Here is a 17425-nt window from a genome sequence, read left to right on the forward strand (position 1 = left end):
TATGCGTTGCGTGATTAGTGACGAATGCGGAGAGAGAACAAAACAAAACGCCAGTCATGAATTAGAAGTACAAACCAAGGATTTGCAAAGTAAAATGTCGGAGGATTTCGATATAAGCCAAGAGGAGACTGGTTTTCCTTTGCTAAAGTAAGGAAACTTTGCTTCCTTTGCTCCTATAAACAAACTCGCGAGACTAGCATACCTCAGAGGCGTGCGCGCTGCGCATACGTGCTGCGTCATCTGCCGGAACGCCTTCCGCATATGAAAGATAACGGAAGTGAGAGAAAAGTGTTTATTACGTTTGAAATATGGATATTTTTCTTACAAAAACACATGGATTCGCTACAGGGGGCCTTTATTCATCCCCCGGAGCCATGTGAGGCAAGTTTATTATGAATGCGCGCGCTTTATTTGACGACTTGTGGACTGTTCAACTGCAACACCCGCTGACTGCAATGATAGAGCTTGGAATAGCCAGGACAATTTTTAATATAACTCTGACTGGATTCGTCTGAAAGAAGAAAGTCACATACACCTATATGCCTCGAGGGTGAGTAAAACACAGGCTAATTTTCCTTTTTGGGTGAACTAACCCTTTAATTGTGGTGTTTTTAAGTCTTGCGACCGTGGTGTACTTGATTATATTTAGGCTTCAAAATTCATAAAAGTTGTGTTTATTTGTGAAGATTAGCTTGATGAACAAAGAGTGTAAAAACAAACTTTTGCTGGTCACAGGGCTTATTTTCTGCAATAATCCAACAGCCAATAGAAAAATCCTAGTGGGTTTTTGTCAAGGGAACCAGGGTGATGCTGACTTCTGGGTTTGCCTACAAAAATACGTCATCCCAGCAGCAGTCTACTTAGTCACTACACAAAACGGCCCATTGTTTTATTCCTATGTTCATCTTACCAGCGGGGTCCTGGGCGTCAGGAGCAGCTCTGTGGAGCTGTGGCCGATGCCTGAGGGGATCCCAGCTGAGCGGTACAAGGACCCCACTGCTCGCCTCTTCCTCGCCTCCTTCGCATCCTTCACCAGATCCACCGTGAGTCCCTGCTCAGCAAAGCTCTTCATGCCATCGCTCGCAGGCGCCCCCTCCTGCCACAGCCGGTACTGCTCATTATGGGTCACGGCTGCACAGAAGTAAAAGCAGCCAATGAGTGAAGGGTAAACTCAGAGAAAACATTTAAACTGCTCATGTTTTCAGGCCTCGTGATTTCTCGGGCAGGTTCTGCACTGGCCTGTTGAACATTACTACCACTCCATGAATTTTTATTGCTCATCAGATTTCACAAAACACAAATACAGCTCTGCCACCTTCTGTGTGCTCTACACACCTCAAGCTGTGGTATAAAGCCATGCAGAAGCCCCCAATGCCAAGAGAATAAACACCTAAAAACAAAACCTTCAGTGAGAAAAACCAGACCTACTAGTGTGCACCTAAAGTTCAGGGGTGACCGAGACTGATATGTAATATGTTAAAGTAGACTTTCATGTGTTAAGGTTTTAGGTAAATGTACGTTTTAGGTTTTGGTTCTGTGTCAATGAATTGACGTGTCAGAACCGCTTTGCCTTTGTCATGACACTCAGCGCATTATCTTTTCAATTAATTGCAATGTTCTTAAAAAAAAAAAAGAAGTGGTTAAATATGTGCACAGAAAAAAGACCAATCACAGTTAGGTATGCAAACAGACATTAAGAAGACCAATCACAAACTGTTATGCAAATTTTACGATGTAGTGTTTACTCACTGTCACATGGCATTTTAAATTCTAAACATCCACGTCAATCAAAGGGGGGCTTTTCAAACTTAAATCTTAAGGAATAAGTTGGTGAAACACTGTTTTTCAGGTTTTTTGCTTTTTGCTTTGCATGTAGCTTTCTGTGATTCGTAGCAAAAACTATCATCTCTGTCCATAACTGACTACACATTCATGCACATTACAAGCAGAGGCGGACAAAGTACACAACTTCATTACTTGAGTGAAAGTACAGATACTACTGGTCAAATACTACTCCACTACAAGTGAAAGTTGTAAAGACAGGTTTTTACTTAAGTAAAAGTACGAAAGTACATGCTTTTAAAAGTACTTAAGTATCAAAAGTAAAAAGTAAATGCATTGTTTTATTGTCACATTGTTGTATACTTACAAGACATTATGCCACTAATGCAACCTACTGAATACACTGATTAGCTTGTATTATCTTTGGAATTAAGAGCTTTTATGTTACCAAACCTATAGAAATGGAACAACTGAATGAAGATAATCATCTTTATTTTTTATTTAACACTCCTACAGCTACATTGAACTCATTGTAATACTTGTTTAAAAGTTACAAAGTTATTTTTCAAAGACATATTGAAGGATATGATATGGTTCATTTTAGGCAAACAAATGCAAACTTTGAAAAGAAAACAAATCTTTAGTCTTTTCAGAAAACTGGAACATACTCTCTCAGTATGGCCATTTTGCCATCAACTGATCAGTGTTGATAAAATGCTCATAAATCAGTGAACTTCACAACATGTGGCTAGGGTTGGGTATTGTTTAAATTTTATTTGAATTTTTATTCTGATTCTGCTTATTGATTTCAATTCTTATCGATTCCCAGTTTAGATTCCAAAGTTGTAAAAAAGTGAAGTAAAACATTTTGACCTGTGTGATCATTTAACCTACTTATTGATAATTTGTTTGCAAAAAAATATATGTATTTATGTGCAGTGTTTTGACAATAAAATAATGTTCAGATTTATATACTTCCTTGACCAGTTTTTAGCAGCAATTTACCAGTAGGCCTGAGTAGTAAGGTTTTTTATATCTGGTGATAGCAGACATTTTTGACGGATATATTAGCCTACCATATTGCCATAGTTTAAATACAAATATTAAACTATAGTTACTATAATGTAACTATGTTAAATTTGTGGTTACTGTAGTTTTACTACAAATAGCATAATTATGGTTACTATAGTGAGAGAATAGTAAATTTGTGAAAACTGTGATTTTACCGCAAATACCATAGTTAAACTAGTTACTATAGTAAAAACATGGTTAATTTTATCTTATTTGCCTTTTTAGAGCACGCTGTGCAGTAGTGCAGACGTTTAGTTTAGCGGGGAAGGTCTCGAGGTTGCCAGATTTGCGTTAAAAAAATCACCAAACATCCATTCAAAGCTACGCGGAAAACTGCAGGCTTAGAAATACTGTAAGACTTGGCAACACTGGAAGGTCCTGGCAGATCGCAGGCCAGATTTTCGCAGAAAAAAAGAGTTTAGTGAATCTGAAAATGCACACACTGGAAAAACTGCTACATATAACGACTTTCTACTTTGGGACCTTGATATAAATGTAGCGGAGTAAACAGTACGATATTTGTCTTTCAAATGTAGTGAAGTTGAAGTAGCAAGTTTCCAGAAAAAATAATACTCAAGTAAAGTACAGATACTCAAAAAGTGTACTTAAGTACAGTACTCAAGTAAATGTACTTCGTTACTGTCCACCTCTGATTACAAGCGCAGTCATATTCACTCTTAAAAATAAAGGTGCTTAAAAGGTTGTCCACAGCGATGCCGTAGAAGAACCACTTTTGGTTCCACAAAGAACCATTCAGTCAAAGGTTCTTTAAAGAACCATCTCTTTCTTACCTTTTTATAATCTGAAGAACCTTCTTTCACCACAAAGAACCCTTTGTGAAACAGAAAGGTTCTTCAGATGTTAAAGGTTCTTAATGGAGCCATTTAGACAAAAAAGGTTCTTCTATGGCATCGTGAAGCACCTTTATTTTTAAGAGTGTTTACTGTTGCTCAGCGAAATTTCATGGGTGAAATCCAGTCAGTTCGATAGAAATCTGTGCAGTTGGGTTACAGATTTCGCAACAGGTCCAATTTTTTCACTCAGATTCGCAGCACTGACCAACAGAAAGTTGCTCAGTTTGAAAGTGACTACTGAGCGAACTGTGCTTCATGCATCGCTACACTATTGACAATAGACAATGGACCTTTTTGACAACATATGCCAATATGATCATACCTTATGACTAAACTACTTTTCCAAAAGTGACGTTCTATTCTTTAATAGGAATCTGTTCAACAGCTCTCAAAAACCAGAATGTCACGTGTAACCAGGCTAGAGTTACATTTTCAGATTTTCTTGCCTGTGTAAAACTTGCCATCTTGATATTAGAGGTTATAAGTAGCAGTTATGGGTGTTGCTATACCATTGCAAAGGTGATTTGATGGGTTACTAGAATGTTGCTATAAAGTTTGTTTTTGGCCCAAGTTAAAAGATCCCAGTCTCACTGTAAGTACAAGCAGTAGCAATACTGATGCTTGCCTCAATTTTTTTTGACAAATTGCTTTTGCAAATCTTTGATGAACTGCTTTTGTTCACTTTTTTTTTTTTTATCGCTTTGGATAGAAGTGTCTGCTAAATGCATGAATGTAACTGTAGTCTGTAAAGTGCCTATGTGCTGAAAGAGCTGCATAGGGGGCCATTCACACAGAACACGCTTTTGTGTTCAAAAATGCAACATGCAGGTCAGGTGGAACATTAAAAAAAATCTAGAGATGCTACAAAGATGTGCAATGCAAGGTTAATGGTAAAACACATCCATCTAGTGTGTTTAAACAGAAAAACCATAGAAACAGTTCAATGTAATGGAAAAACCTGTTCTGTGTGAACTTTACCCAATGAAAAACCGCAAGGTCTAGAAACTTCCTTTAACTTGAGCACTGTGCTTTTACAACTCTGTGTGCGGGGAACGCACTTTTTTTTTTTTTTAATCGCTTTGGATAGAAGTGTCTGCTAAATGCATGAATGTAACTGCAGTCTGTAAAGTGCCTCTGTGCTGAAAGAGCTGCATAGGGGGCCATTCACACAGAACGCGCTTTTGTGTTCAAAAATGCAACATGCAGGTCAGGTGGAACATTAAAAAAAATCTAGAGATGCTACAAAGATGTGCAATGCAAGGTTAATGGTAAAACACATCCATCTAGTGTGTTTAAACAGAAAAACCATAGAAACAGTTCAATGTAATGGAAAAACCTGTTCTGTGTGAACTTTACCCAATGAAAAACCGCAAGGTCTAGAAACTTCCTTTAACTTGAGCACTGTGCTTTTACAACTCTGTGTGCGAGAGACGCTGCAAAAGACGCAAGTGTAAAGGTAAAAAAAAAAAATATCGAAAATCTACTTCTGTGTTCCCACAGAAAACAGAATGTTTGGAACTACATAAGAATAAATAAAGGATTAGTTCACTTCCAGAATAAAAATTTCCTGATAATTTACTCCCGTGTCATCCAAGATGTTCATGTCTTTCTTTCCTCAACAACTCTGTGTGCGAGAGACGCTGCAAAAGACGCAAATGAAAAGGTAAAAAAAAAAAACATCCAAAATCTACTTCTGTGTTCCCACAGAAAACAGAATGTTTGGAACTACATAAGGATAATTAAAGGATTAGTTCACTTCCAGAATAAAAATTTCCTGATAATTTACTCCCGTGTCATCCAAGATGTTCATGTCTTTCTTTCCTCAGTCGAAAACAAAGTAAGGTTTTCCAGGATTTTTCTCCATATAGTGGATTCAATGGGAGCCAATGGGTTGAAGGTCCAAATTACCATTTCAGTGCAGCTTCAAAGGGCTCTACACAATCCCAGCGGAGGAATAAGGGACTTGTCTAGCAAAACGATCGGCCATTTTCTAAGAAAACTAAAAATGTCTATTTTTTAACCACAAATGCTCGTTTTGCACTAGCTCAGCATCACACAATAACGTAGTCACGTTGTAAAGGTCACGTGTGACGTAGACGGAAGTACCGACCCAGTGTTTACAAAGTGAACGTGCAAAGAAAATCAAACGCCCTTTACGAAAAAAGGTAAAACAACAATGTTAGATGATTTTGAAGTTGGAGGAGAAAATGAGATGGAGTACACAGACGAAAAACTATCCACGCGTGACCTTTCCAACATGAATGCATTTTGCGTGAAGTTGCGCAAGTGCATCACAGAGCTAGTGCAAGATGAGTTGTGGTTAAAAAGTATATACTTTTTTTTTTTTGAAAAGGGCCAATCGTTTCGCTAGATACGTCTCTTATTCCTGGGCTGAGATTGTGTAGAGCCCTTTGAAGTTGAAACTGCAATTTGGACCTTCAACCCACTGATCCCCATTGAAGTCCACTATATGGAGAAAAATCCTGGAATGTTTTCCTCAAAACCTTAATTTCTATTTAACTGAAGAAAGAAAGACATGAACATCTTGGATGGCATGGGCTGAGTAAATTATCAGGAAATTTTTATTCTGGAAGTGAACTAATCCTTTAAATACAGACAGAATTTTTGTTTCAAGTTTGATAATTCACCTATTAGCTCTTGATATCACAACAGAGGTTTGAAAGTGGAAGGAGCTAAGATGCTGTTTCTGAAATGATTTCAGCCTCTCTTTAACGTCCCACTGTGTTCTTCATAACTACAAACCATTTTGGTCTGGCAGACCCGGAGCTGGGAGTGCAGGAGAATGAGAGAAAAAGATACAAGTGAGAATGACAGGAAGGCAGGCAGCACGTTTGGCACGCTGACACGTCTAGTCTCTCCATGCTACACGTCTGGCCCAAATGTGGACAGAAAAATTGAAGAGACCTGATCTCAATCAGCTAAACCACAAACCGCAACCGTCTCCAGTGCTTTTATCTCTCTATCTCCGTCTTTCCCCTAATAGTCCCATCCTTCATATGTGGAGTTCATATGTACGGAGCAACCTTTTGATTGCATGCAAAAATGTGCGGTTTCTGAACATAATTGCGATACAACAGTGATAAATGGATAAAGAGAGGGCCGGAAAGCCATCCAGGAGGCAGGAGAAACCACACAGACATCATCTCAGTGCTCCAAATCCCAAACTTTTTGAGGATCTCTGGGTTGTAAATGTTTTGGCTGAGGCCGTCCACATCTGCTGCTCGCGTGCGGTGGCATGTGACGGCTGGTATACCGGTGACGAACTTTTTGAGGATCTCTGGGTTGTAAATGTTTTGGCTGAGGCCGTCCACATCTGCTGCTTGCGTGCGGTGGCATGTGACGGCTGGTATACCGGTGACACCCAAAGAGCACGTCCTCAGAAAAAGCCAGCACACACTGATCGCATTAAAGTCGACGGTCGCTGCATGCGTTGTGTATTTATGGAAGGACTATTAAAGGACAGGGTGAACCTGCAGGGCTATTACTCCTCAACCTCGCCCTCGTTCTGCTTTCCTCATTAGACTGCCCCGCTCACGTGGTGTGGCAGGTAATGCGTGTATGTATGGAGGGTCGTCGGGGCCAGTCTCACGGTTAACAGGCCAGCTGTGAGTACTTAGCGTCCTGATATATGGTGAGGAACTTTAAACATTCTCATCTCTAACGCACGTGGAGCCATCACCGGCAGTCAGTGTTGGGAAGTATCTAGTTACATGTAACTAAATTACGTAATTTAATTACAAAATAAATGTGATTGTAATCAGTTACAGTTACTGAGAAAAATTAGTTACTTATGACGATTACAAAGGGGGTTACATCTGAATTTTTTCACACACACACCCACATACAGACTTAATTGATCTCTTTCATAAATTGCAGTGACTGGTCTAAAATATGGTCTAAAATAATAAAGTGTTACCTAACTATGCCAGTGTTTCCGGTCATAGCTATGCAAAAGTTTGATTTCAAAAACAGAATCACAGCGACTAAACTATTTCTTGTTATGGTTTTAAATCTGTATTTAACCTCAGTATGATCTCAAAGTAAGTCTGATTTTGTGGTGGCTGTGCATGAAAATGAAATTATTGTAATCTTAATTCAAGTGATGAAGGATTTTGAAAGTCTGACAGTGATCAGTGTTGATACCGTAAGGTTAACCCTTCCTGGTTTACATGTTTGAAAACATTAGAAATTTAGAAAAGTAATCAAAACGTAATCAAATGTAATCAGTTACATTACTTTAATAAAGTAATTGAAATAGTTACTTATTACATTTTAGACGGAGTAATTTGTAATCTGTAACCTATTACATTTCCAAAGCAATCTTCCCACAACACTGCCGGCGGTCAACCTCGAGAACAAGATGAGATCAGCTTCTAGCAATCTACGTTTGGCTTGTCAACCGGACACCTCGTAGCACCAGGAGTCTTACCCATGAGTTTGGACCACTGCGCAGGTGGTCGGAACAAGGGATACTGTTTGGGGAAGGTCTGTGGACTCCAGTGGCCGGTGAACACCAGGATGTAAGAGGCGGGTCCTCGAGCGCTGCACTCCGTCCCATTGGTCAGGTTCACCGGGGCTGCGCAGGACAGCGCAAACCTGAGCAGCACGACCAGCAGCTGCTGCAGCCAACCAGGAACAAAGACCTCTGATGACATCATCTGTGTCAGGGAAAAAAAGAGCGGGAAAAGTCATTAGCCAAGTTGAGGGAAAACACAGTTTGTTTCCTTTTTATTGTTAATATTAGTGAAACGGCTATGTAGAAATTTTATAAATTGCCATTTCAGTTTCTTGTCCTACAGTAACTCTGATCCACTCATGCAGCAAATATGTATTGCAAGAGGAAATTACATAACTTTGGTTCCTGACACCTTAATCCTCTGTCAAGGGAAGCATCTGAGATTTGCAGCTTGCTCCGACAAGAGTGCATTCAAAGACACTCACCAACTGATATTACAACGAAACCCTTATGAGCTTCTGAGAATATTTGAGAATGAGAATAGTTCACTCAGATATGAAAATATTGCGACATGCGTAAACCAGTTGACAATGAATGTCATTAAACCTGGTGTGACGCGTCTTGACGTGCCATGTTTTAACAGGCACCCATTGTGTCGAGGACATTTCATTTTTTATTTATTTTTATGTATTTATTTTTCACTTTGAGGGAGAAAATATTTAATGGACTTTTACTACCTAAGCCATAGTTACCATAGATGTAACCATAAATGCTTAATGAGCATACAGATGCTCATTAAGAGCTGAAATCTGATTGTGCTAAAGTTGTTACATCACAACATACTGGGCCTGCTGACCAATCAGAGCAGAACTGGCTTTTCAGAAAGCCGGGCTTTAAAGAGACAAGAACTAAAACGGAGCGTTTCAGGCAAAGGGTTAAAAAAAGTGCTGCTGCATTGTATAGTATGAGAAGAACAATGTTTTTTGAACTTTAAATCATGTAAATGTATTCTAGCAGACCCCAAAAGTAAAATGATGAAATATGGAAACTTTAAAATTCATGAACATACATGCGATTTTATGGATCTTTTTTTTTTTTTTGCGATTTTGGAAACCTGACAGCCTCCACCCCACTTTTATATTCACTGAATTAAAATTAGTAAACATTAAAGATATCTCATGTGTGTTTCTTAAAACTTAGTCAGTCAGACTTACTGTGGAACAACATGAGGGTGAGTACATTTCTGTGTGAACTATATCCCTTCAAAGCCAGACAGTCAAACAGTCTGCAAAGCCAGTTTAATAAAACTTTAGACTTTAGATGCTTGAAATAAAACATAATTAACAGCTGCTGAAGGCATATATGATGAACTCAACATCACCACGGCACAGATTTACAGAGAACCCACAGTCCCATCCCAGCCGACCCCCTTATCACAACAACCATAGGCTTGCCATTTATTCCCAACTAAATTAAAATAACACAAAAGCAGGGTTGTATGATGGAGTTATTTTCATCCCTCATAGCCGGTGATTGAGTGTTGAGTGTATTACGCAAGACCAGCTTAGAACCCAGCAGAAGGTTTAGAGCGTGACTGCATGAGATACTGGGATCTGCACCGTCTGCCACGGTCTCTTAATAAAGAGGCGAAGTGACAAAGGGCAGACGTTTATCACCGCAGGCTCAGACTATTGCTCTCGCCCCGTCCACTGGATCCCCATAGTTTATAACGAGCCACGATCATATGACAGACCAGCAGATCAAAGACACAGGCTCACCGCATCCCCGCTTCTGGTATTTTTATGCTCGCCTGTTAAAGTTTGGAGTCATTAATGTAGGTTTAGGTTGGACCGGTAGCTCATATATATATATATATTTGAGAGGGTGTCTCTGATGTTATTGAGGAAAAGCAGTGGACTGGGTTATAAAGTGCTCATGATGAACAGATATATTAGGATCCATGAGGAGAGAGGTCTTGAGTCACCAGAAATGACCTCATGTCTAATGGACATAGTTCTGGAGTGAGAAAGCAGCTAAACGCTCCTTGTTTTAAAGCCGGCTAGACCGCAGGTTCAATGGGACATGGATAAAATCTTACGAGCGAGGACTGAACGTGCACTCCTTTTGTGGTTTCCTTTCCTTTTCTTCAGAACTCACAGTCTCTTTCTCCTATATTTGACAGATCAGGTTTCCGCATCTTTTGGAAACTCTGAAGTATCACAGCACTTTCACACATGCAACCTTTTCCAACTGCATTTTTCCCTTTAGAGGTGAACGGTGTGTGACTAGAAATGCCGGCAAATGAGCCTTGGCATTTTGCCAGCGTAACATTGCTGGAAAAGTTCCATATTGATGCTATTTGTGAACAAAACCCGTAACATTAATGGTTTGAGTTTTTATTAGTTTGAGGAGCTCTGACATTTAAAAAAAGTATTTGTAAAGGTGCAGATGCAATATGTCTTTATGTTGGTTTCAGATGGTTTTCGAAACTTGTTTTCAAGAAAATTTAAATTTTAAGGCAAGACACTTCAAACAAAATATTTTTCATGCATTGGTCAATTTTAGGATTTTTGGGCTTTTTTTCCATTACTTGACTTCTTTCAGGCTTGTGGAAAGAAAACATCCAAAATTTACAGTTTTAGTTACAACACATGTCTTTAAAGTTCTCAAAATTAGTATTTTCCTCCTGCAGTGAGCCAGTAATCTCTACTTCAGCAGAACTTACAAACACCAAACTACACCATTTTATTCCCATGTATATTCTGAAGGTTTTTATAGTGGGGTTTGTATATATATTATTTGCCTGGGTTTATACAACATTGTATTTCTAAAAAAAAAACATTATGTAAATTTTCTTTCTGGCTGTTGACAGTATTTTCAGACTTCTCAATATCTCAACAAAATGAAATGATAAATTTGAACCTGTATCCAATGTTGCGATTTATGTTCTGGAAATGTATGCAAATGTGTGCATATTTAACTAGATAATGCCTCAATTGCATATTTAAACAGCATTTCAGAAAACCAAATTTGTAAAACAAAACAATTGTCAAATGTACTGTGATTAATCAACTGGGGAAGTATGTTGGTAAGCATGGAAGTATTGCCATAACGACTCTACAAATGTCATGTGGTGTAACCATCAGGTAAAAAGTAATATCAATAGAAGTAATAATCAATTAACTGTGAATGTACACATTTTAATCCTTATTTTCAAAAATGTTTATTTTTAAGCTAAAAAGTTCTCTTTTAAATGAATTACTTATTCATAAATATCAAGTCTTTTGGGGAGTTGCACCACATGACATTTACAACCTGAACTAATCTTTCCCTTTCATAAAAAAAGGTTAAATGATCAGATATTTTAAGAGACTTATTGACATTGGTTCACTCACAAGGGTCTGCAGGGGCCGTCTCCATTGACATCATTATCTGTTTTACGTTTTGTTTTTTTCATGCATGTTGGTCGCACCACATGAAAATCATTATCTACATTTTTGGAAAGAAATTGTCAAATTGTACAAACATTGAAACAAACGAGATTTTCTCCATTTGGGTAGATGAAGGAATTGATCCAAAGATCCTGGAACAGTTTGCGATTGTAGATTTGTGGCGTAGCTGTTTAAAAGCCATTTCCACCAAATTACATCACAGAGTTTTAACAGCACTGATGGTGCTGATGTGTGAACGGGACCCAAAAAAGCTGTGGAAAGCTGTTGGACGTGTGAACAGCAGATGTGGCATTTACCAGAAAAGGTAATCTGGCCGTTTTACTGCAGTTTATTGGGTTTCGTGCTTGAAAATCACTGTAATATATAAGCATCAGGCACACGTGCTACAATTGCTCAATAATGTTTGTCCTCAATACAAACAGATCGGTTTGTTCGTGGGAGACCCTGTAAAGCATTGAAGAAACAATGCTTTGTCTATCCAGTGGAGTCATCATTCCCAAACATCATCCGCTGACTATTAAAACTTTATAAATATTTTGATCTCCCATCTGAACTGACATTTTGCACACGTGCAAATGCAAATCCCCACATTTTCCACATTATCTCTGTCTTGAACTGTGAAATTAAATCAAACCTTGTACAACATTCTGGCAGATTGTGGGATGCATTTCTGCTGCCCTGCACTTGCCAGTGGTTGCAGATGCTGCACGACACTAACCTAAAGCAAACCTCCCTCTGTTTGCACTCTTCAGCGCAGGGTCAAAAGACACACGTTTCTCAAACATCCAACAGACACAGCAAATCTCCGCTCCCAGCACGAACGAGACACAATAAAACCAGGGGAGACGGAAAAGTGCAGAAGAAAAGAGCTTGCGGCTTTTTTGCCACTTAAGCTTAAACTTACAGGGTGAGCAATTATGAAGCCGCAGTGAGCTTATACTGCAGGAAGAGGTCAGGAATCTTGCATTTCAGTCGCATGCAAACGCAAAAACCATGCGGGCAGTGTTTAGAGTAAGAAATGAATGAGAAGGGGGGGGGGGTAGTTAAATAACTGTTAAGAGTAGCACATGTTTTAAAATACTTAAGCACAGCAGCATTGTTCATCAAAGAGACGTCAAACCTGCAGAAGAGGAGTGTGGGAAGGTTGCGGGTATAGAGGCACAGCAGGAAAGTGGACAAGCAGAAAACCCAACCCTGGTCTTAACCTTTGCCACAGCAGCCAGCATGAGCTGACACACACACAAACACACACACACACACAGACAGTGGATCGCATGCTAGTGAACGGCTCACTCTTACCTGGCTGTGATGCTAGACAGCAGGACAGGGTTTGTGGAGATGTGCACTACAGATCAAGGCACCCCACTTTCATGCTCTCTTTCCCCTCCTCTCTTTTTTTCTTTCCTCTCTCTCCTCCCATTCTTCACCCCCACCTCTCCATGTATGGGTAAACACACACACACACACACACTCACTTTCAGTCTTGCTCTTTTTCCATTCCTCTCCTTTTATCTCTATTCTCCTGTGAGATCACAGACTGTGTAACTGGAAGTTGATGTGTTCATATATGTGACCCTGGACCACAAAACCAGTCATAAGGGTAATTTTTTTGAAATTGAGATTTATACATCACCTGAAAGCTGAATAAATAAGCTTTCCATTGATGTATGGTTTGTTAGGATATAGGACAATATTTGGCCAAGATACAACTATTTGAAAATCTGGAATCTGAGGGTGCAAAAAAATCTAAATATTGAGAAAATCGCCTTTAAAGTTGTCCAAATGAAGTTCTTAGCAATGCATATTACTAATCAAAAATTAAGTTTTGATATATTTACAGTAGGAAATTTACAAAATATCTTCATGGAACATGATCTTTGCTTAATATCCTAATGATTTTTGGCATAAAAGAAAAATCTATAATTCTGACCCATACAATGTTTTTTTGGCTATTGCTACAAATATACCCAAGCGACTTAAGACTGCTTTTGTGGTCCAGGGTCAAATATGAATAACTCGATCCAAAAGAATAAACTCGTTTAATAGTTTGTGAGCCGTGGATTTCTGCTTGTAGCTGGGAACTTCATTGATGTTATTGTTAAGTATCTTCATATTTATTATCTTCATAACATCGCTTAAGTTCGCAGTTACAAACAGAACCGTTTCATGTGAAAGTACATTCTCCTGCCCCTGCTTAACTTGTAACACAAGCAAGCCATTTGTAGGTCGCTTCTTCTGGAAACTGTAAACATTTCTCTTTGTTTGGGCTGCCAGACTGACACAGCAACAGCTCAGCCAATGGCGTGAGTTTGGGGCGGGGCTCTCTGTTTGTTCTACCAACGGTAAAGGAGGGGGAGCATTTGGGAAACCTGTCTGAAAACAGTCCTCCATGCATTCAAATATGCATACTTCTCTACTAGTAGGCGAAAAATGATATGTGAAAAGAGCATGTCCAAATTCACAGTATTTATGAAGTATCTGTATGACGTAATACTTCCAGCGAGATTCTGAAAACTTAATATTACACAAATTCATACTATATATAACTGCGTTGATATTACACACAAACTTTCAGAGCTTTACAAGCTGTGGAAGTAAATTATTCATATACAGGCTGCGTCTAAAAGGTGAAAAATGCCTCCTTCGTAGGCAGCATATGGGGAAGGCAACAAGGCACATCCGAATCCATTGATCATGTCCCATCCTGTCTACTGAGATGCCTTCATCTGATCGATCTTTGAAGGCAGCATAGATGTATTCGTCACTGCCTATGATATCCCACAATCCTGTGCATTCCATTCCGTGACAGTTGAGCTAAAAATAATAAACGAACTTCTGAAAGTTGATCGTCAGTTTGTGTGTAAATGTGTTTTTGACCACATTTGTCCACTTTAAATGTAATTTCTAATGAGAAATTATTGTAGTAACTAAATTACTCTGTCCGAATTAAATTACTTAGTTTGTCCGAAATCAGTTTCAGGAGGCACCTTCATGTAAAAGCTGCCTGCAAAGTCATTGACAGGGCAACGAGGCAACAAGCTTTTCAACATAACCATAATTTTATTAAATACAATAAAATACATTTTATTTGACATATGCTTTTAAGATACAGTAGTCTTTCTCTTCCTTTAAAATGGCTCAAAAATTGCTGAGTCATCTCAGGAGTATAAAATGTCCAATTATTTAAATTTTCTTTAAAATGAGAATGTCCCTCCCTCTAATAATACTTACTGCTGACTAAAAACAGCAAGCAAATCATGATTCATGATTTGTGTTTTTATCCATCAAACACAATTTTAAAAACTGTTTCCAAACAGGTTTCCCTAACACTTCTTTCGTTTGCCATTGGCCAGAAAAACAGAGAGCTCCGCCCCAAACTCACGCCATTGGTTAAGCAATTATTGCTATGCCAGGCTGCTTATATAAACTGTTTCAATAGCATCAGTGTGGAAATCAGCCTACAAATTACTTAATTGATTTCATTTTTTAATGCATTGCTTTGACTGACAAATACAAAATCCTAACCTTTTACACACAGAAAGGCTAAAATGGCATGGACATTACTGGTACCCTGGATTTAGAATTTGGCAGTACAACCGTTGGACAGAAGTACCGTATCTAACACCTTCCCACTACTTCAGTTTATAGGTCAGTCCATCCAGCACTATGCAAAACTTACCAACACAATGCCAGAGCGTCGCTGTGGATTTGCTAAGGTGTTCTGAGTGTTTCTGTAGCTTGTTGCTATGTGGTTCCCAAGGGATTCAAATCCCTTCAGTTTCGGTGAACATCAAGTTGCTTAGAAAACAGTCCAAATTTCCTCTGTGAGTCACAAAATTCATTCCAAACATCATATCAATAGCACAAACAGGCTGGGACATGACATTCAATACTTAGTGTTAAATATTCAAACAATAACAATAGTTGTTTTAGCAATAATGCCCTGATATTGCTGATCTACAGCAGCTCACACACTTGCACAAGAGGCCTTAGCACAGGAAGAATGGTTTTCATAACACACTCATAGAAGTGAATGACATCTGGGAATTATCTGGTTAGAAAGCAGTCAGTCCCTGTGAGAGCTCACATCAGTCCAATATAAGAGACATTTGTCACTGATTGCCCGTCAAGAAAAGACACTAATAGTAATACAGCTGAAAGTCAAGTGGTTTTACCAGTCACTATAAATCAAGGTTGGCATTTACAGGAAAAGTCCAATGTAAAAAGCATCTATTCCTCAAATTTGGTAATGTTTACTGCGTCAGGCGAAGGTAGTCATCACTTCATCAGAGGCCAGACTCAACGGCGATTCCTTTGCATTGACGCAGATGGGATCAGACCCCAGAAAGTGATCGGTTTCTGTCTCAATGAGTGTTGTGTACACTCTTGAGCACACGGACCCTAACGTGAACCTCTCTTGGACAAAAGCCTTTAATAAATATTCCAATGGACAGGCTGATGAGACCAAGAATGTACTAGAAACTTAACAGGGTGTTGTTGCAAAGTGCTTCCCAATGCAGCTAAAACTTGGTGATGTGTTTGCCAATATTTCACTATACACTAAGAAATACTTTGCTAAGATTTATTGACTTGTTTGTTCATTTTGAATAATTGGGGTTACAAAACAGCCAATATAAAGTTTTGTAATCCAAAAACTTGATCGATTTTGGGGCATTTTGGGTAAAGAGTGACGTAAGGTAAATGAGCTCATGCTCAGTCATCTAAGCACAATAAAACAAATTTAGTATCCAAAAAGGTCGTTTCTGCGCAGTATTTCAAGCACAGCTGTCTACTCCTTCAACAGCTCACTTTTTCCCTGCCAACTTGTCAGTGGGACACGGGACGCATGACGTCATTTTGTGGGATTAAGTGGAGATGCGTTGAAGCCATGTCAAATAAACTGGCAATGACTCCGAGACGATCATCTGTAGAAAAAACATTTACATGGGGACAGAGTGCAGCATAAACAGTCATTCTCTGCTGAGCGACTCCCATAAACAGTGCAACCTACTTTTACGTCTTGTCTGAGGGAAACAGTTTTAGACATAATACATGGTCACCTTCTCATGTGGAGGTGCAGCGCAGACATACGACACAGCATCTCGTCTGTAATCGGACTTTGGGTCACTGACACTCAAACACACACTTACTGCATTACAGAATAGGAGTTTCCACTTAAATTCCACTGAAATTAAGGTTAATGTGGGGAAAAACATGGGTAACTTGATATTTTTTTTCAGATCGTTTTAAGAAATAAGATTTTTTTATGTAACCCATTAAAATGTAATTGTGATGAATGAGGACAAGCACATTTGCTTATTATGAAATTAAAAACAAAGTTAAAATGGCCAGTAGCAACAGTTAAGTTAAAATGTCTAGCTCAGGGATTTGTTTCTTAGGGTGTTTTCACACCTGTCTTGTTTGGTTCGATTGAATCAAACTCAAGTTCGTTTCCCCCTTTGGTGCGGATCTTTTGGGCAGGTGTGAATACAGCAATTGCATTCGGGTGCGGACCAAACAACCATAACGAGACCCAGCTGAAGAGGTGGTCTCGGTCCGCTTCCAAACAAACTCTGGTACAGTTGAATGGATGAACCAATGAATGGATGACCTTAGCACACGTGTGGTTGTGTTTACAATTTCTGGTTCACTTGCAAAAAGGACAGTGTGAAAGCGAACCACACCAAAAAAATAAATAAATCAACATTGTATTTGGTCCGGACCAAAGCAAGTGAACTAGTGGACTTTCCTGGTGTGAATACACCACAAACATGCAACTTTTCACTTCA

General features: G+C 39.0%; 1 protein-coding gene across 1 annotated transcript in view; it reads right to left on the bottom strand.

Moving 5' to 3' along the window:
- The window catches only part of LOC107754475 (spondin-2-like), a 31647-nt gene extending 18622 nt beyond the window's left edge, over nucleotides 1–13025 (bottom strand). Inside the window, exons 1-3 of the mRNA XM_016570933.1 lie at nucleotides 12936–13025; nucleotides 8158–8386; nucleotides 911–1131 (exon numbers count right to left, since the gene is read on the bottom strand). Of these exons, the coding sequence (XP_016426419.1) occupies nucleotides 911–1131; nucleotides 8158–8386 (450 nt within the window). The 5' untranslated portion in view covers nucleotides 12936–13025. The remainder of the gene's footprint in view (nucleotides 1–910; nucleotides 1132–8157; nucleotides 8387–12935) is intronic.
- Nucleotides 13026–17425: the final 4400 nt, after the last annotated feature.

This window comes from Sinocyclocheilus rhinocerous, unplaced genomic scaffold (genome assembly GCF_001515625.1).
Source record: "Sinocyclocheilus rhinocerous isolate Xijiao unplaced genomic scaffold, SAMN03320098_v1.1 scaffold50, whole genome shotgun sequence".
NCBI lineage: Eukaryota > Metazoa > Chordata > Actinopteri > Cypriniformes > Cyprinidae > Sinocyclocheilus > Sinocyclocheilus rhinocerous.